This window comes from Anabrus simplex, chromosome 11, assembly GCF_040414725.1.
Source record: "Anabrus simplex isolate iqAnaSimp1 chromosome 11, ASM4041472v1, whole genome shotgun sequence".
NCBI classification, from domain to species: domain Eukaryota; kingdom Metazoa; phylum Arthropoda; class Insecta; order Orthoptera; family Tettigoniidae; genus Anabrus; species Anabrus simplex.
In genome coordinates this window covers 71,449,074-71,470,227 of record NC_090275.1, presented here as the reverse complement: position 1 = coordinate 71,470,227, position 21,154 = coordinate 71,449,074, and the positions used below count along the sequence as shown (strand labels likewise).

General features: G+C 41.0%; 1 protein-coding gene across 1 annotated transcript in view; it reads right to left on the bottom strand.

Annotated features, from left to right (window-relative positions):
* The window catches only part of LOC137502699 (uncharacterized), a 156,666-nt gene that overhangs the window by 26,495 nt on the left and 109,017 nt on the right, over window positions 1-21,154 (bottom strand). Inside the window, exon 5 of the mRNA XM_068229681.1 lies at window positions 18,239-18,295. Within this exon, the coding sequence (XP_068085782.1) occupies window positions 18,239-18,295 (57 nt within the window). The remainder of the gene's footprint in view (window positions 1-18,238; window positions 18,296-21,154) is intronic.

The window sequence follows — 21,154 nt, the reverse complement described above, 5'->3', positions numbered from 1 at the left end:
GGAGGAACTGACCGTTACTAGGCCCCTATCCCATGACTTTTGGCATGTCAGTGTAGTATTTGCCAGGAAGATTACCATCGTGAGGTCGATAAATATGATTAAATTGTCTGAAAGTGCTGTTCGTACCCGCAACTACAAAAGCGGCCAATTCTGTGATTGTTTTGTGAAAAATACGGCCAGCTGCAGATTAGCAAATCTGAGAGTTGGACTGAGTTGCATTCTTACTGAACACCTCATGTCTTACTTCCTGTTACTCAGTCAGTTTCGGGAATGGCATAGAACAGGTCAACCGATAGAGAAAAATAACCAACAACAAGAACACACTGCCTGGAGCTGCTGAAGAAAATGGCGAGGATTCAGAATATGATTGTACGAGATGAAGAAGTTGTGTATGCTGGAAAGTAGGAAGCCAATGAAAAACAATGAAAGAACTAGATTATCACTGATAAAAAATCTGAAATCTTCCAGTCTGACGAAACCTTTAGATAAGACAAAGAATTGTAGGTAGAACACAGGCTGCTTCAGTTCAAATTTAAATCTTTATGTTTCCAATACAAACTTTTTAAATATTTATGGGTTAAGTTATTCTGTAATAAAACATATCACCACTGTTCAATATCCTACATGTTACCTTTCTTGGAGAAAAGGTCGTTAAACCTCAAGTGAAGAGTATTGGGAATAGTAGAGAAAAGAGAGTCAAATCGACGCCTTGTTTAGTTAGACTCCGTTTTTAATGTTTTATTTTTCTTCTAAGAGGGAAAACTAAACGAAGACACGGAGCTAGGTGCTTATATAATTCACGTAGACTTGCAGACTGGACGATGAAAGGCAGACCAGTCTATCAAGAACAATGGGGTTGTAGTAAGAATGTAAAAGAGAGGTCATATAAGTCACTTGTAAGACCCCAGCTAGAGTACGGTTTCAGTATATGGGAACCTCACCAGGATTATTTGATTCCAGAACTGGAAAAAATCCAAAGGAGAAGCAGCTCGATTTGTTCTGGACAATTTCCGATAAAAGAGTAGCGTTACAAAAATCTTGCAATGTTTGGGCTGGGAGGACTTGAGAGTAAGGAGATGAGCTGCTCGGCTAAGTGGTATGTTCCGAGCTATCAGTGTAGAGATGGCGTAGAATGACATTAGTAGACGAATAAGTTTGAGTTGTGTTTTAAAAAGTTTTACATCCTTACTACAACCCCTAAAAACCCTCATAACCATGTGCAGAGATCTGTACGCTTTATTACAATCCCATTTATGTGATTACCCCAATGAAGATCTAGGTAATTACAATGATCCCCAAAAGGAACTTTCACACCATCAACTCAGCAATTAAATCTGAGAGGACTTTTCCTATTTGTGAAGCTCACAACCTGACTTTTAACCCCGTTTATCATCGTACCGTTGCCTGCTGTCCATCTCACAACATTATTGAGGTCATTTTGCAGTTGCTGACAATCTTGTAATTTATTTATTACTGTATACAGAATAACATCATCCGCAAAAAGCCTTATCTCTGATTCCACTTTACTCTTATCATTTATATATATATATATATATATATATATATAAGTAAACATAAAGGTCCAATGATTGTGCCTTGAAGAATTCCCCTCTTAATTGTTACAGGGTCAGGTAAAGCTTCGCCTACTCTAATTCTCTGAGATCTGTTTTCTAGAAATATATAGCCAACCCAATGTGTCACTCTTTTGTCTAGTCCAATTGCCATTTTTGCCAGTAGTCTCCCATAATCCACGCCTTAAAGGAGACTTGCGCACCTGTTAAGATGGGCCGTTACCTACAATGAACTCTAATGCTTGAGACACAACGTAATGGAGATTGACAACGGAGGAATCGAGTAGAAAATTACAGGAGACCAAACTACCATGAGAATACGTCAAATCAACGAGGATACAGTTATCCGAATGGTCACAATGGGAGGACGTATCGATATAGATACAGGAGTTATAACGGACCCAGGTGACTATATTATAGAAGGCCGAGAGGTGGAAGAGGAAACTACCAGACAAATTACGATCAACGGAGTGAAGAGTCGAGAAGATATATAGGAGAATTGAGGGGCAAAAGTCAGGAGGAAGACCGGTGGAAAGGTGCCATACATGCAAATAATACTGACGATTGCCACGAAGCGAAAAGTGTTGCTTATAGGGATTACCGCCTAAGGCAACAGGAGAATGGATTAAATCCCAATGCGCTCAGTTATGAGGCAGAGGGACAGACAAAAAAGCGCAATAAGTACGGAAGGAGACGACAATGAATGGACTGTGGTGTCAATGGATAGTTGGATTTTGCGACCAGAGGATATATTGGAAGAAGTGCCACAAAATTCACAACGTATCAAACATTTGCCTGTAATTTATACTAGGGTTTTTCGTCTTCGTATTAAGACTTTGGTGGACACTGGGGCGACGATCCGTGTAGTGTCACAAGCACTCATCAATGAGTTAAAATCACGGATAAAAGTACTCATTGTTCCCATTTACAAATTAAAATTTAGAGGAATTTTGCCTGATAAAACAGCCGTATGCAAGGAGCGCTTTATTAGACATCAAAATTGGAAATTTAGTAATGACACATCCATGTATATTCTTGCAGAAGATGGAGTTCAATTTAATTACTGGAGCAGATTTCCTATAACGCTTTGCTAGATATGGGTAGCAATAATATAATCTTTCGGACGAAAAATTCCAGAGAAGGACTGAGATTGGACCAGGTTGAAGAAAAGTTAGGTGATGAAAGAATTTGGACAACTTCTGTAACTAAGGGAAAAGAAGAATCATCAGAATTCCCAATAAACTGGATAGAGAATTGTAGTGCATTAACAGAATATTTTGAGGCCATAACACTAAATTTAGAATCAGAAGAGAAGGATGAGGAATTTTCAAAGTTGCTGCCAGAAAAATTAGTAGAGGTACCGGTGAGTGAAGAGGCGCGCGGAAAGCTGAGGGAAATCTTGGTACATCATACAAATGTATTTGGTTCTAAGCCCGGGAAAATACCCAAGTATAAGTACAAATTATCGTAAATAATTGGGAACCGTTCAAACAGAAGCCGTACCCTATTCTCGAGAAGTTATTCCCTCAAATTAAGGAGATGGATGAGATGGAAAACAATGGGCTCATAACTAAATCTCCTACAACATTTTAAGCCATATTCTGGCTGTTCCGAAGGTGAATGGTTCTGTGAGAGTGTGTTTGGATGCTAGAGAGGTAAATAAACGCCTAGTACCCGAGTACACACAAGCTCCAGCGATCAAAGACTTTCTGAAGAAGTTTGGAGGAATGGAATACTTTGGCACGGTGGATCTGACTTCGTCATTCCATCAATCGAGTTGCATCCGGAATCCAGTATGTTAATAGGATTTATGTTTGATAATTAGACATATCACTTCCTAAGGCTTCCATTTGGCCATAAGAATTCTAGTTCAGTATTAATCCGTGCACTGGAGGATAATTTGAGTCCCGAAGTGAAAACATTCATCATCATATATATTGATGACATCATCTTTTGCTCAAAAACTATCGAGGAACACTTGGACAAAATTAATCGTCTTTTGGTAGATCTCAACCAATGTAATTTCAAGGTTAATCTGGAAAAATCGCACTTCTGCAGTAGGAGTACATTATTTTGGGTCATGCCATCGATGGTGAAGGAATTAAACCCAATCCTGCGAAAATCTCAGCTATTCAAATATTCCCTAAACCAACAAGAGTAAAACATATTATACAATTCTTAGGATTATGTCAATTCTTTTCGGACCATTGTATGTCATACACGGACACCGTGGCACCGCAGCAGGAATTATTGAAAGTAAATAATCGATGGAAATGGGGAGAAGACCAAGACGAAGCCTTCAGGAAAACTAAGGAGTTAAACTGGGGTATTCCTCATACGATCGCACATTCATTATACAAACGGACGCTTCGAATGTAGACATCCGGAGATTGAACAGAAGATTACATATTTGGCGTTCACAAGTAGAAAATTACGAAGTCACGAGCTAAAATGGACAACTACAGAGTTAGAGATGTTGTTATTTGTAGTCGTCCTGGGACAATGGAAGAAATACATCTATGGATTTCCAGTCATAATCTGCACGGATCACAATGCACTAACCTTCATTTTAAAGTCAAATGTGGGAAGTGGCAGAGTATACAGATGGTCCTTACTTGTCCTGCAGTTCGACATTATGTTGGAACATTGCCCTGGTAGATTGAATATATTTGCGGACGCACTCAGCCGTAACCCCGATAACGTCGAAGCTACAGTAAATCTTGCCGTTTTAGATGAAGAAGGTCAAAATATTCTCGATAAGCCCCTAAGTTTAGGCCGGGAACAAAGAAATTACGAACCTACTAAATTACTTATTGATTATTTCAACAAAGAAATTGAAGCCGGTACACCGAGATTCCTCGAGGCACAGAAGAAAGCAACGTAATACCATTATTTCAATAAGTTGTTACACAAATTTATCGATGAGGAGCACACTAAATTCCGAATTGTTGTACCACCAGTGTTCCAAATGGATTTCATTTGGCTAGGACATCATACCACTGGACATGCTGGAGTAGAAAAAGTGACGGCTACCTTGCAAGAAACATTCATTTGCCCACGCATGAAGCGCATGATTCAGCAAGTTTTGCGAACCTACGATGCGTGTCAGAGCATTAAACCAAATACCTTTTTATTAAAACAACAGCCAAGACCAGTATTACCAACAATGCGTACGAAATTATTTGCCATAGACTATTTCGGAGCTTTACCTGCAGGATGCCGTGGCGTGAAGTATATCCTTGTTTGTATGGACGTATTTTCCAAATTCGTAACACTGTCCAGTACAAAAGGCTAATTCAAAATCAGCATTATATAAGATCAAGAATAAGATCATGCCAAGAATGGGTAACCAGACAGCTTATTGAGGGACCATGGGCCGAAGTTTACTTCACCGGCTTTCAAAAGGGAGTTGGAAAGGCTGGAGAGAAGGCACGTGTTGAGTTCTGCCAGATATCCAGAGTCTAACCCAAGTGAACGTGTCATGAGGGAAATAGCTAAATACTGTCGTATTTTTATTCCAAAGGAACACTGGAAATGGCCAGAGGTTATACCTATCATTGTGTAAAGTATCAACTCTACAAAACACGAATCTACCAAACAGACACCTTGTGTTGTTTATCTTAATGAATATCCGCAGCGACCCTGGCATGATAAAATTCCGTCTCCAAGTGACCCAAGGCCGTCTGCAGAGATATGCATACGAGAACCGCAGGGCGGATGAAAGCACAGGCAGATAAGAGGCTGCGGCGAAGCCGGAACAAGCGTTTCCATCGACAGCTGAGGGTCGATGAGCTCGTGTTATTCAAGCGTCCCCAGAGCTCAGATGTGTCTGCTCGTTTTTGTCAGAAATTTGCCGAACTATATGTGGGTCCATATAAAGTGATACAAGTGTATGGCAATAATTCATACAAGGCGAAGAGCCTTGATGGATCTACAGAAAAAATCTTCAACGCATCTAATCTTAAATTATATTATCCCAGAGGTCAGCTTAGGATTGATGATATTCCGGAAAATGAAGAATCTGAGAGAGCAGAGGGAGAGAGTGAAGAGGAAGGAGAAGAAGAGGAAGAATCCAATGAAGGTCCTGTGATGGTGGAAGGTGAGGACGACGATGAAGATATTGAGGACGTAAATTACGTGAATATGGAGAAGGTAGCCCAGCCATGTGAAGACAGTTGTGAAGAGTGTGGTAGTAAACAACGAAGATTTCAAGCGTTACTTGACGTGTACTATAACGTACGTAAAGACAATGAACGTCTAATGGAAGAGAATGTGAGTCTGCGAAACAGCCAAGAGCAATGAAAGGAAGAGTGTCCACGTTATGTTATGACAGTAAACTTTGAAAAAAGAAAACAAATACGTAGTCACGTATTTATTTTTTCCCAGAGTAGGAGTGGAATGCGCCGTACCCTGACGGCTCAAATAAAATATTAAATTACATTTTTGGCAATATTATAAACGTGGACTGAAGTCAGGCATCAGAAGAGCAGTACAGTTGAGACCGGAAGCCCAGGAGACAGAATGTCGCTGGATACTTCGAGAAGCTTGCTTGCGACCGTGGGAAACGTTCAGTTTTACCAAGAGTCAGCACAACCCAGCACGTAGAGAAATCGTTAGGCCACGAGGTGTGTTCAGCCAATTAGAAAGCGAGGGTGTGGCTACTATGAATTCTGGACCGCGCAGAATTTAAAATTTCAGGATGACCAACATTGTTTTATGTGTAATGTGTTCAACGTGAAGGAGAGGTCAGTTCTGTTATTTGAGTTTTTTCCACTGGTCTGAGAGCAAGAAATACTAAGGCATAAAGTTTATCAATTGTCTGAGCAGTAATCTGGTTGTCATGAGTGCATCTGATATTAATTTTAGTAAATTACAAAGACATTGTGTGTAACAAGAGCTCTGATTGGCTGAGTATTTGAATATTCGGGGAATCCCCTAGCCATAACGGCGTCTGCTTAGTTACTTAAGCGCCCCACCTGTTGGGGGCTTTCTTCTTACTGTGTGTGCTGTCGTGAAGTGAGCATCGCTCCGTTCGTCTTCTTATTGTTTGTGTTGTAATGAAGTGAGCATCGCTCCATATTTCACTTTTATCTGTGTGTTGTCAGGAAGTAAGCATCAGTACCCTACTGCAGTGTGCGCGGGACGCGTAAATGCTGTCACGTGGGCAGGAGTCTAACGTTGTAAGGTCGTACTGACCAAGACAGTGAATTTCTTCCTTGTAAATAGTGTTACGAAAATTGGGTGCAGTTATAATTCGCCAAGTGCGCGATGTTGCAAGTTCTTGTATTAAAGGAACATACGGTAATATCAGCCGCAGACTGGTAATCGAGTGAGAGACGCTCATCCGTGGATTATTTTCGCGTCGGTCGCGTTTCGCGAGAAACAATTCGTATAGTTCCGCGAGCCGCTCCTAGTGACTGTGTTTAAACCCTTAATATTTACTATATATTGCGAACGTGTGGTTGGTGTCATTTTATTCATGTTGGCCTGTAATTACATTTGACAAAGGGTTTGTTCGGTGCAACGTGCACAGAGAGCGGTGAAGAAAGACTGACCAGAATCTTGTGTGTTGCTGCTGTACAGGAACTAACTTCAAGAAGATGGCATCGCCTGTAGAAGAAAGAACAGTGGATCCACGTATTGATACTATGGTGTCCATGGAGTAGATCCTCATGGTAGGGGGAATGTTACCCGTTACAGATGTCCTGTTGTAGTATGATTCGGGCTACTTAATGTAATAAACTTATCGTACCCCACATCAGTGTTTCACATTCGAGATAATCCTCCATTATTCCTATCATAATACTTAGAGATAAGTTATAAACTTCGACATTTAGACTTACGCGTGACAACTTACCCACATCTCTACCCAACCTGAGTTAGTCGGATGTTTAATCAGTAAATGGAGGCATCGTCCTAGAACAGGGATGGAGATAAGACGCATGTTTTTGGTTTAAATGGCATGTTTTATGAATTACGATTAATACTAGTGAGGCTTAGAATAGGAATTTTCTTTAGTGTAATTTTCGCCTGACGGCATGTGTTAATTTTATATTTGTGATGTTGTAAATATGGACAGGTGGGGACTGCATGGACTCTCTTTATTTCTTTCACTTTATAATTTGTTAGATGGGATACTGAGGGAAATGTTAGGATTAATTTTGATTTTATTGGTGTGAATTATGCATGTTAATGTGGGTTGGAAACTGTTTTGAACAATGATTAGAAAGGGAATCGAACCCTGATTTGTAATGAGAAAGGCTGATGAGATTATAGGATATATATGACAATTTTGTGCATGCTGAAAGAAATATATATAAAGTTAATGATGCGGGCAGAGTACATGCCTGGAAATGTTATGAGAATTGTGTGAAGTGTAAATAGGATTGTGATTGTATTCTGGAATAGTACTGAGAATTAGAATTGCCGTGAAGTAAATGTCAGGCCATTGAATATTACATGTGTGTTGAGATATAGTAGCATGCTGGCAATATGTACGTTTTGTATGTGAATCTCCGAGCAATTGTAGAAATATTAGCTCGCTAGACAGGTCAGTTTATCAGCCAATGTTATACTGTAGTTGTGAAGTGATGTTCAATTTCTTGTCAAAACAGTGACCAATTTCCAAGAGTAGTCTTGAGTTTTAACATGCTTTTCAGCTCATTGCCAAGCAGAATATATGTAATTGATGAAGGGCGCTAACCTGCGCGCCAATGAGGCTTTCCATGAGTTTATTGAAATATATTGTTCGTTTTTTCTTACAGGATTTGTATTTATGTGATTTCATTGTGTTTTGGTTTGTTGTCTTGTTGATTAATGGGGAACACCCGGAGTGCTGAGTGGATGGTTATGGTTAATCTAGTTCTTACTAGATCTTTTGGTGAACCGCGTTTCACGTCGGGTCAGTATAGTGTGTGAGTTTTCCTCCCACCTGATCCAATGTAAATACTTAGGTTATTTTAGTTGGTTTTGATTATTGTAAATATAGTGTAGGGAAACCCCACTAGTATTCTTCGTAGTTCATATCGTCATGTCCCAGTTCTTTCAATTTTAAATTATGTTTAAATGCGCTTATCGCGGCAACTTTCCCGAATATCAATCCGTATAACTGTGATTCTCATAATGGCGATACTCCATGTGAACAGGAACGTTGGACTATAATGTGGAGTCACTTGATTTTTCATTTTCTTATTTTGATATGTTTTGCGATATTAATGTTTGTTTTCCACATTCAAATTTCAATACCAATTTTAATCCGTTTTTTCAATCTGATTTTTATTAATTTGGTGTTGTAGTATGATTCGGGTTACTTAATGTAATATACTTATCTTACCCCATATCAGTGTTTCGCATTCGAGATAATCCTCCATTATTCCTATCATAATACTTAGAGATAAGTTATAAACTTCGACATTTAGACTTACGCGTGACAACTTACCCACATCTCTACCCAACCTGAGTTAGTCGGATGTTTAATCAGTAAATGGAGGCATCGTCCTAGAACAGGGATGGAGAACCTTTTCCAACTAGTGTGCCATTTTAACTCTGGTTTATTATTCTCATCTGTTGACTGTGCCACTTGTGGTTTTTTTTCATTACGGGATGTCTACAACATGCACCCCCCCCCCCTCCGCGACTTCCTTTCTAAATTCCCGATTATGTTTCATAATATGTTATTTATTTATTCATTTAACTGATTCATTCATTTATTTATTTGTTATATATATATATCTTGTAAATACATTTGATTGCATTTTCCGTGGGTCTGTACCCCATTTATGTTCACGGTGGTTTCCCCACTCCTAAGCCTCTCCTATCCCATCGCCGTCACAAGACCTATCTGTGTTGGTGCACGTAAAACAAATTGTAAAATAAATTATATATAATAATCTTCACTTCACTTCACTCCCTCCATTAGCTTCATTATCTTTCCATGTTGTAGTTTGTACGCTCAACAATTGAACTAATTTATCCGTCATCAAATTTCCACAAGGAAATAAAAAAAAACAGCCATCCTTGTTTGTAAGGTCACATTCATGCTTTCATCAAAACATACTGCATACATGTGGGAGTTATCCAAATTAGCTTTCAAGTGCTCCGAAACTTCTTCACTCATTTTTATTATTCTATCCTTGACAGCAGTGACATTGTTTAATTCTGTTAATTATTAGTTGTTTGTTGGGGAAATTTTCAAATAATGTGTCAAACGTCAATAAGAAACTTTCTTTCAAAAACTCACCGTCAGAAATCGGTTTCCCATGCATGCTGTACTGTGCAGTGAGACAGATAGAAACAGCCGCACTGATATTATTCCTGGGCCGGAAAGGTGATACAAAAGAACTCGTTTGTTTTGTGTAATGTTGGATATTTTGTGAAACAAACTCTCTTTTTTCTTCATTTGAAATGGAACAAACATTTGTATGACCAGTCTCGAAATTGCGCTTTACATTAAATGTGGGGGATAAAATTGTTTTCGAACACAGGCAACATATCATTTTATCAGCCCGAATTCCCTTGGCCAGAGTTCTTGAAAAAATACGGTCACCACCTTTGTTAAATTTCTGTTCATTTTGGCACCGAAAACATGTTTGCGACGTCCGTATACAAAACCACCAGAAAACGACACTATCTCACTTGACTTCCGGACCTATGAGTGTAGCAGTTGCCATATTGCACGTCCGAATGAAACTAGTATTGAGATTTTCGATATTTATTTCCTACACGTGAAACACGATAGTACAAAACTGTAGTACAAGACGTATATGTAAAATATTATGTTGATGTGGCGTGCCACCGAAATCATGTTCGCGTGTCACCTAGTGACACGCGTGGCATAGGTTCGCCATCCTTGTCCCAGAGGGTTCTTACCCCTGGGTACGGTACAGTATGTTGATGAAAATGATTAAATTAATTATTGTTTTATCGCCAAGGGATACCTATACATTTATAATTTATCAACGTACATAAAGTAACCCTAAGTACAAGGTTAGGATACGTATCTAAGCAGCCAAGAAAAATAAAACCACTTTAGTGATTTAATTATCATACATTTCAAAGGAAACATTTCTACGGATTTTTTTATAATATATAGTGGAAATAAAATTTGCAACAAGCAATACGGATTTTATATTGATCTATTAACAGTCACATTTGTCGATTCGAAATAACTCTCTCATTCACATGAACGGATACGTACTTTCTATCTCTGATTCATTGTCACTTGAAAAGTATTAATTTGGTGTACATATCTCTTTTCAGTTCTTGCGTAATAGCTTTGCATCTGTGGTGCATTCTAAAGTAAAATACTGTTTTAAGTCCGCCTCTGTGGTGTAGTGGTTAGTGTGATTGGCTACCACCCCCGGAGGCCCGGGTTCGATTCCCGGCTCAGCAACGAAATTTGAAAAGTGGTACGAGGGCTGGAACGGGGTCCACTCAGCCTCGGGAGGTCAACTGAGTAGAGGTGGGTTCGATTCCCACCTCAGCCATCCTGAAAGTGGTTTTCCGTGGTTTCCCATTCTCCTCCAGGCAAAAAAATGCCGGGATGGTGTCTAACTTAAGGTCACAGTCACTTCCCTTTTCCTTGTCTATCCCTTCCAATCTACCCATCCCCCGACAAGGCTCCTGTTCAGCATAGCAGGTGAAGCCACCTGGGCGAGGTACTGTTCATTCTCTCCAGTTGTATCCCTCTACCCAAAGTCTCACGCTCCAGGTCGCTGCCCTTGAGCCGGTAGAGGTGGGATCCCTCGCTGAGTCCGAGGGAAAACCAACCTTGGTGGGCGAACAGATTAAGAAGAAGAAGGAGAAGAGGAAGAAGAAGAAGAAGAAGAAGAAGAAGAAGAAGACGAAATTGGGAACAATTGAAACTGCAAGATACTAAACTGATTTCGAAATGAAAGTGAAAACGAATTGTTTTGGATAATTAAACACTTTAATAATTTACAAGCATACAAAGAACAAAACACATATTTGGAAGGATTGTTTGATTACATTGTGCCTTGTAGCAAATCGACGTTCCGGGAATGATGAACATGTGACTGAATTTCATTTTGCCTTGTGCACGGATCTCCTGAAAGTGAAGAGAGATGATTCCATTGTTGACATTCAAACATGTTCCAGAGATAAATTGTCAGTTCCTGGAATTGCATTACAACAAACACAACATATACAGAAATGATTTGCCACGGACATAATTAGAGGTAGGGGGTGGGAAGGGGGAGGAGAACGTGCTCCGCCCAATCATTTTCTGGTCATGTTTCATTAATATTGATAACTTTAAATACTTAGCGGAATTTCATTTCTTCTGGCAATACCATAAACCAATAATTAGGCGAGAGGATACAAACTGTATCGGAATTCTACCACTGTGTTCGTCAACTATTCTGGAGATGACACATTTCCCCAAGCGTCCAGGATCACACTGCACAAACCATATCTTGTACCATTTCTACTTTCAGGGCAGAAAGCAGCAGGTTTGATTGGATCCGCGAAAAGTCGCTTGTACGCCACTGAAATGAATTCTTGTCTCCAGAAGACAAGGAGAGACGAAGTAAGGAAAGAGAACATCCGGAAACAATTTGGGTGGGACAGGAGCTCGTTGAAAACCTCAAAACTAAGCAAATTATGATGGTGTGAACAAACGAGATAGCTGGCTCAAGGAAGGACCTCAAGAGTATACTATGATATGATTGTTGCAGGTAATAGATCCAGATGGAGGACTCGTGATGGATGGAAATACGCAAATTTGCAAAATGTGATGTAAATTTGCAGCAGAACGTGGAACATCAACTGTAGCTAGATGGAACGAACTGGCTGAGTCTCGTAAACACCAGCACCGGGCTTGCTGGAGTGGACAACTTGATGATGGCATATTATAGGCTTTTGGGTTTATGCCGTGTCAAGAAAATAAGGTGAAATTCTTTACGTTTCGCAGAGAACTTTGCTCTGCTTCTGCAGAAGAAAATCTCGACCGTTCACGAGGAATACTTCTCCAAGAGTGAGATTTGAATTTAGAATAATAATGGAAGTGGTACGTTCATTCGTCACCAGATGTCTCACCATACGCGGTATAGCGCTAACATTCGAAGCGCAAGCTGACGGAACTATCAGAATCAGTCTGAGAGGGAGTCACCTCTTCTCTGTGAAACGTAAAGAATTTCACTTTATTTCCTTGACACGGCATAAACCCAAAAGGCTATATCATGTCTATAAGTACGAGCCGTGAAAGCATCAATGGTAACTTGATGATGTGTCATGACAACGTTTTATTTCTTCTACAGTGCTAAATGTGGTTCAGATGAATTACAGCAAGCAGAAGGCGTAATGTAACAGACCTATCAGCATTTCATCAACAGTGAACAGGAACAATTTCAACAATTTCAACTTTAAATCTAAAACCGTGTCATTTTCGGGATATAACCTGAGATCATTGCAGTTCCCCCCCCCCTCCTTCCCATTTGTCACAAGTTTTACAATGCAGTGATTATGGTAACAGTGCAAATGGAGAAATTTGTTTCAACTTGTACTCTACACTGCCGTCTAATAATCTTCAGTTACTGGAGAATCGATGTCTATTATAATATTTTAGCTTCACCGTTACAAACCTGGCTGTCAGTATTTACGGATGTGGGGAACATTACACTTACTGACTTGCCAGCTACAGTAAACAGAACATTTGAATAGAACTGGCTATTTATTCTGTACGGAACTTTACATTCTCGTTTCCTGCATTGCCTTCCATAGATGACAATATGTAGAAAGGCACTCGATGTATTTGTTTACTATATCTTGTTTCAATAATGCTGCCATGGAAATCATAAAGAAGACGGGCAGTCTACACTATTTCACCGGCGTTGCCTAGTGTGACGAAGTCCAGCTGCTGCCCTCTAGGTTCCTGTGGCGGAGGGATGACGTAGTTTTGCTACACCAGCCCCCCACGGAGTCGAGGTAGTCACGGCTGAAAGTAGTCCGGGAACATAACTCTTCGGCCAGAGTTAGTTCTAGGTGCCAAGTTGCGGGATAGCGGATCACTTTTAGGTGCCGGTGATGCTGCGGCTGTGTCATTGTGGAGAGTGTTCCCAGGGCAGATGCAATGATCCTGAGTGGTATTTTGTCCAGGTGAGGGTGTGTTATCAGCCAGGAAGAAAGCAGGTTTTATGCGATCAATGCTGACGCGGACGGGCTTACCTCTTATCTGCACAGTCAGTATCCTATCACTTCGATCTAAGACTCGATGTGGGCCAGTGTATGGCGGCTGTAGCGCGCCGCGGGCCGTGTCATCATGTAGGTAGACATGGCTACAAGTGTTCAAGTCCCTGAAGATGAAGGTCGAATGTTGATCATGCAGTGATGCTGGTAAAGGGCGTAGTCGACTCATTTGTTGGGGGAGTCTGACTTCGAAGCTTGAAGTGTCCTCAAGGCGGTTGTCTGTCGTGGCACAACGCATTTCTCCTGGAAGTCGAATTGGTTCTCCGCAGACTAACTCTGCCGAGGAAGCGCCAAGATCTTCTTTATACGCACTTCGGACACCAAGTAAGACAATTGCTAAGGCTTGCGGCCAAGACATATCAGGATGGCACATGATGTCTGCTTAAAGTTGACTGTGGAAACTTTCAACCATTCCATTGGCACAAGGATGCCAGCTGGTTGTTCGGGAGCGTGAGGTTCCGGTGAGAATCCCCAGGTTTCGGATCAACTGAGATTCAAACTGTCTGTCTTGATCGGTCGTGATACGGTGTGGTGATCCAAAGCGAGAGATGCAGCATGCTACAAAAGCTTCGGCGACGTCTTCGGCTGAGATGCTTTCCAGTGGCCAGACTTCTGGCCAGCGGGTGAATCGATCCACTGCTGTCAGACAGTATCGGTAATTTGCAGCAGGAGGGAGTGGGCCGACGATATCCAGATGGACGTGCTGGAAGCGAGGAGTCACTGGGTTAAAGTTGCCAATTGGAGCATTGTTATGGCGCGTGACCTTCGAGCGTTGACATGCCTGGTAGTCTCGTGCCCATGTACGGCCGTCTTTTTGCATGTGGGGCCATGTGAAGCGTTCTGATGCTAAACGGGCGGTCGCTCTGGCACCAGAATGACTTAGACCGTGAAGAGAGTCAAAAACTTGTCTGCGAAAAGGGGCAGTGATAAATGGTCTGGGTCGACGAGTTGAAGTGCCACAGAACAAAGTGGTGTTAGTTCCTGTTATCCGGACTTGCTCCAACCAAAGTGCTGATTCGCGGTTCAACAGATCTAGGAGTTCTGCATCACCTTCCTGTGATCGTGCCAAAGCGCTGAACTCCAAGGTCCTACTGGCAATTCCGTTGATGCGAGATAGTGCATCTGCGACTACGTTGGAGGAGCCTTCAATGTGCTGAATGCCCGCAGTGTCCATATGATGGTGATTCGTCCGTCAGATGGGGATGATAAACCTTGAGCAGTCCCCTAGGGGCTATTCGACAGGAGTAGGCTACCTGCCGGCACCGGGTTTCATCCTCTCCCTTCCTACTACTATATATCACGTCATTAATTTCCTCTCATTAAACCTCCCGGTGAGGTTAACGTCAGAAAGGGCATCCAGTCGTAAAAACTCCCTACAAAGATTTATCTTGCTTCATACCCAACGCTGCACAGTGGTCTAAACACCGATTCTAGCCGGTAATAAATCGTATCATCTTTCAGGTTTCACAAAAGCCGACGAAAATTCATACTCGGGGTTTTCGAGGTTGCTGATTACGAATCCGTTAACGGATTTTCGATTAACGGAGTAGCGGATCTACTACGCCTCCGCTAACTCGCAAAACTTAATGTAGCCGGACAAAATTTTTGTATTCCGCGAATAGATTCATGGTAAATAGCGCGCTACGCTCCCGTTATCTCTTTAATGAAATTATGAACAGGGTTTAGAAAGAAAAACATATGAAGTCCTTGACAAATGTCATGATTTTTTTGTGTGTAAAATTCGGTCATCTAAATCCATGATGTAAAACATATCAACGATTGTAAAATTCAGGCTAGTTTTGCGAGGAAGGTGACGTGAAAAGGAATAAGAATATATTACGTTATATGCCATGTTACTTATTAGTAAGGCAACTTACGAGCCATGCCTTGGGTTCACTATCTGTATTTGACATTTCAACGTCCCCTTCTGCTTTGGAAGTCTCTTCATCCGAAGCCTCTTTCATAGTGTCCTCATCGAACACGAGCAAAAAGTGTACTTCAGGGGGCAGTTCATTCCAGTGAATTGCGGCTTTGATGAGGTGCCTTGTAACTACTGGGTTCGACGAAAACAGGAGACTGTGTATTAAGATCAGTTGTTGTGTCCTTTCTGGAGGTCTTCCGGGTTTGGTGCTCACGGAAGATCCTGTAATCCTTATTTCAGAATTCTTGGGCCTCCTCGCACAGCTTTCTGGTTGGCAGTAAGGAGTATCTGATCGACTGAGCACCATGAATTAATACTGTTTGGACGGTCGGAGGCATAAGATACCAATTAAATAAGGACAGGTACAATTTTGCAGTGTCTAAAGCGGACGCGCTGAAAGCCTCATCGTTCACTTGGTGACCACTGGACAAAACCTAAAACCCAGAGAAGAGTATACATATCGTGAAGCGAAGGAACTAAGTCCAAATATAGTTGAATTGGGTTTTGTTGTTGTACCTGCAATATAAGAGCAAATCTGATGATTAATTCTTCGCTGACTCCAGGGACTCCCGCTGCCTTTTTCAGATTGCGATAGAACCTTCTTGAGATGTTGCCGGTGTTCGAGGTCCCAGCCCCTTGATCAACCCTGTAAATTTTCAGGCCCAGCTCTTTCCACAAAGCCTCCTGAATAGTGGATTTTCGATCTTTGACATCCTGCTTTTGATCCGTGGTGTTTCGTAAACTATCTTTAAACAACAAATTTTAATGTAAAGAAATGCAGTCAGATCCATGGTATAAAAAGGCTCGGAGGGCGGTAGGCCATGAGTCAGAGACAATGGGTGTTGCGTTGCGGGTCGAGGGTGGGAGGGGGAATAACACTGATAAGAAAAGTTAGTGCGGTAAAAAAATTCGGGTTGCTTATAAGCAAATACCGCCAGCAACAAAAAGTTGCAAGAAGTGGCAGTTGATTTTGGTGGAAAATCTTTAGTATAGTGTGTAATATCGATTAAATCAATCAATAACACATAACTACCAATAACTTAGGTTTCCGGCCCTGAAAACGCTGTAAAATCGGAGTACAGTGAAGTCTAAAATATGGAGAAGTTAACTGGTTGATACGGTCTTTCTAGCGCATGCAGAAAGGTTGTGAATTTACTCAGCAAATACCCTCCATGAAGGGGTTCTTCAATACCCTGGTTGGTCCCAATAAGATATAAATGTTTAATTTTTCCCAAGTTTTTAACATTTTCATATCTGTGATTAATTCCCCGCCACGTACAGACTCCAAGCACATTATGTAAGGCAGATATGAGGTACCTGGGTTGTCTAGAACGAGTTCCCAAACTTTTTTCAGCGATTCCGTGACTTCCATTTTATCGACTTTTGCCGGCTAGAATCGGTGTTTAGACCACTGTGCGCCGTAGAGGAAGGGAAGAAAGGTTGGACAACATTCTGATATGAATAACTTTGAAACCATGAAGATGGAACATATTTAAAATAAAATTTAAAATTATGTAAATATATGTGTGTTCCTCAAATATGTAAAAATATGTACCTAACCCGGAAATAAGGAAAATACAATATGTTTTCAGTCACTTTAAATATCCTAATTCGTAAACAATCATTTAAAGATTTATTGAACCTTACAGGCTTCCGCCCAATACACAGTTCAAGTCCATAAAGCTTAAAGCTTACGCAAGGTACAGAGATTATAGAATACAGTAACATAAATTTAACGGCAATCTGCCACCATATGCGCTGTCATATGGTCCATGATCAACTCTTGTTGAGATCCAAAGGCCCTGGCATAAAGCAGCCGGATAATAAAAGCTAGAATAATAAAATAAAGAACATCTGCAGAGGGCATAAGAGGTTTAAACAACCTTCGTCTCACCTCCTAACCTGGCACAATCCAGACCGTACGCTGACCTCTCAGCTTAGCGTTGCATCATTCGCTGTGTTGGTGAACCACATACTCTTTACGTATTATTCATATTCTGCACTACTTCCTCTTTACTAAGCTCCCTTATCCAACTACACACAAATATATTAACTTGGCAACCCTAAATAATCACGATACCTAGCTATTATATACCAGCTCTCCAAACATACCATCGTCTACCTCACCAAAATAAACTCTTTTCGTTCCAGCATCACTCCAAATATACCATTGAACTTTCCAATCTCATCGAAATTACCTTAATTCCACTCTGAATTCACTAATCATTACCAGTTCTCAACCATTTCAATTACAAAACTTTACAATAAACAGACCACAATCTCACTCTTTTCTTTCACGTCAGTCAACCCCTTAAAATTACAAACCCAAACCAACTCCACATTTCAAATTCTCATCCATCTCATCAACTACCCACTCTTCAAATCGTAATTCGTAAACATATGACAACATTTTAACTATAGCTAGTGAAAAAAAATACACAGAAATCGCAGCAATAATAATAATAATAATAATAATAATAATAATAATAATAATAATAATAATAATAATAATAATAATAATAATTGTGAATTCATTACTTACGGTATCATGGATAGAAATGGTGGTTGTACTGCAGGGGGCTCGTCCGGGTACTGCGCTCTGAAATGAAATGAAATGAAATGAAAGAAGTATGTTCTTTCCTCGTCTCACCTTCAATAATATTTAATACATTTCAAGAGGCCAGGGAAAAATATTGAATTCAAAATCATATTAACAAAATTTGAATTTAAAATGTAAAAATCCTTCACAAGAGCTTGGGATTGGGAATATTCTAGAGAGGGTGGACTTGGTTGGTTGTATATATATTTTTTAAAAAAAAACAAGGAGACGGGACAGGCCTGGACCTCACGGCTCGTCCCCACCGTCGGCTGTCCTGAGAAGAGTTTTCCGTGGTTTTCCATTCTCCTGCACTAAGGCGAATGCCGAGAGAGTTCATAGTATAGGCTACGGCCGCTATACCTCTCACCTTCTCCGCACATCTCCTTCATCGTAACAAATCTCCCGGCCTGAGAGGCGATGTTAACGTCTGAGAGGCCCGCCTCCGCCTTCAGGGGACAAATTAAAACATTTTAGTAATAGTCTTTTCCGTGTAGCGGAGAAGATGTATGTTTTTATTAACGTAACTTTGAGTGATGAATATTTATTAACCTTTCAACTGGATCCACCAACTGGCCAGTGGATCATTATTCCACGCAACTATCATTTGTGCTATCGTTCACAATAGCTTGCGGCAGATGTAACCGACCGATAGTGGATATTTATTATCTGATTGAGTTATTTAAATTAGGTTATCTTTATTAATTGATTACTTTTACTTGATTAATTCATTTTGAAATGAATAAACTTTTTTCTTCTTCTCCTTCTTTTGGCGATTTTCCCACAGGAGATCGTGGGTGCGAACTGTGTTGCACATGTGGATTTGGTCTTGTTTTACGGTCGGACGCCAACCCTATATGGAGGGATGTAATCACTATTACGTATTTCTGTGGTGGTTGCGAGTGTGGTATGTTGTCTGAATATGAAGAGGAGAGTGTTAGGGCAAGCACAAACACCCAGTCCCCGAGCCAGAAGAATTAATCAGACGCGATTAAAATCCCCAACCCGGCCGGGAATCGAACCCGTGACCCTCTGAACCGTACGCCTCAACGCTGACCATTCAGCCAAAGACACGGACAAATGAATACGTTTTAAATAATAACAATGTATCTGATGTATGTACACCCCTTAGTCCAGTTTATATGGCATGTTTTACGGTCGGATGCCCTTCCTGATGTCAACTTCACTGAGAAGCCAATGGTGATGAAATGAATGATGGCGAATGAAACGAGGCAAAGAAGTGAAAGGAATCGGCTGCGACCTATAAATAGGAACTCTCCCGGCAATTGCCTGGAAGTGAAATGGCAAACCACAGAAAACCATTCTCAGGACAGTCGACGATGAGTCTCGAACCCACGCGTCTCCCGAGTGCAGAGCCTTGATCCATGGCCGTAGCGCCTTAACACGCGCGGTCACTCCGCTTTTTATTCATCATAATATGAATAGCTTAATAATATTTTACTATCATCATCATCATCATCGTTTAAAATTTAGTCTGTACAGGTGCACGCACAAGGGAATATTTTGGCTATAAAATAATTCACTTATTTACAGTATTTACACATGCATAATTAGGCTTTGCAAGTAGGTCTATATATTTCTTAGTTAAAGGTGAAAACAAAATTTGTTGAAGTTTTTGTTTTCCAAAAACCATTTAGAAATCACCCTTAGTGATATCGTAAAGGGGTACGTCACATTTTGCACAGCAATAGACTTTTTCCCGTCGTCTGTGTGGCTTCAACAATACGGCGCACCAGCTCATTTGGCCATCCGTTTGCGACTGCAGCTACCTAAACAGGTGGATTGATCGGGGATCCGAGAATATTCCTTCATTTTTGCTACGATCATCATAAAGTCCTGATCTCACCACGCCCGACAATTCTCTTTGGGGTATTAAAAGCAGGGTGTCCGCAAAAGGTACCAAAGAATAATGTATGCAATGCCTTTAAGACTGTGACGCCACAAATGCTACCTAAATTGAGCAAACGGTCCTGGAGACGCAGGGGTACTGGAGGAATGCAAATGGATGTTTTGAATCCATCATAGACAGGTGAATATTTTACATCTACGGACTTCTCGCCCACCTGTATAGTTACTTGTGCAGTGACAGCTGGATATTTTCGGTTCATACTGAATGCTTAATTAATGCTCCTCGCTAAATCCACGGCGTTGAATTTCTGGGTCTGTAAAATAAAGGATTTTGGTGTACTTTCAGTGTACATATGGAGAGCTCTCAATCCATAGCCCTAAAGGTTAGAAGAGATGGGAGAAGAGAAATGATGGACATGAAAGTGGAGGGAGTATTACGAACTTTGAGCCCGAATTTAAGCAGATCCCGTTCAACACGCACTCGAACAAATAACGGGAAAGAGGAATGTCGGAAATATCAGAAATCTGAGACACGCTGATGATTCACTCAGCCAAGAAGCTAGCGCACAGGAACTGCAGATCATATTGAGGAATATAACTGTGGTTAGCAGAGAATACGGGCTCAGAATCAATAAAGCTAAAGCAAATGTAATGATCATCGACAGGCAGGCAATCAGCCCAACGTGAAGGAGGTAGCAGGCTTTAAAGTAGTCGATAAATTTCACTACTAAGGCTCCTTGATCTCCGACTCAGGAGGAACCTCTGATGAAATCAGGACGGCCATGGCTTGTTCATCCACCACGAAGCTCAGGAGCATTTTTGGAAGGATCGTACTGTTAGAAAACGCGCCAAACTCCATCTGACTAATGGTCTTATCTTCCCCACTGCAATATACGCCACCGAAACGTGGAAACAAACAGATAGAAAGCTTCGGAATGTGGGTATTTTGACGTATCCCCTTTATCTCCAAAACCTCCGTGCTGGACGAACTCG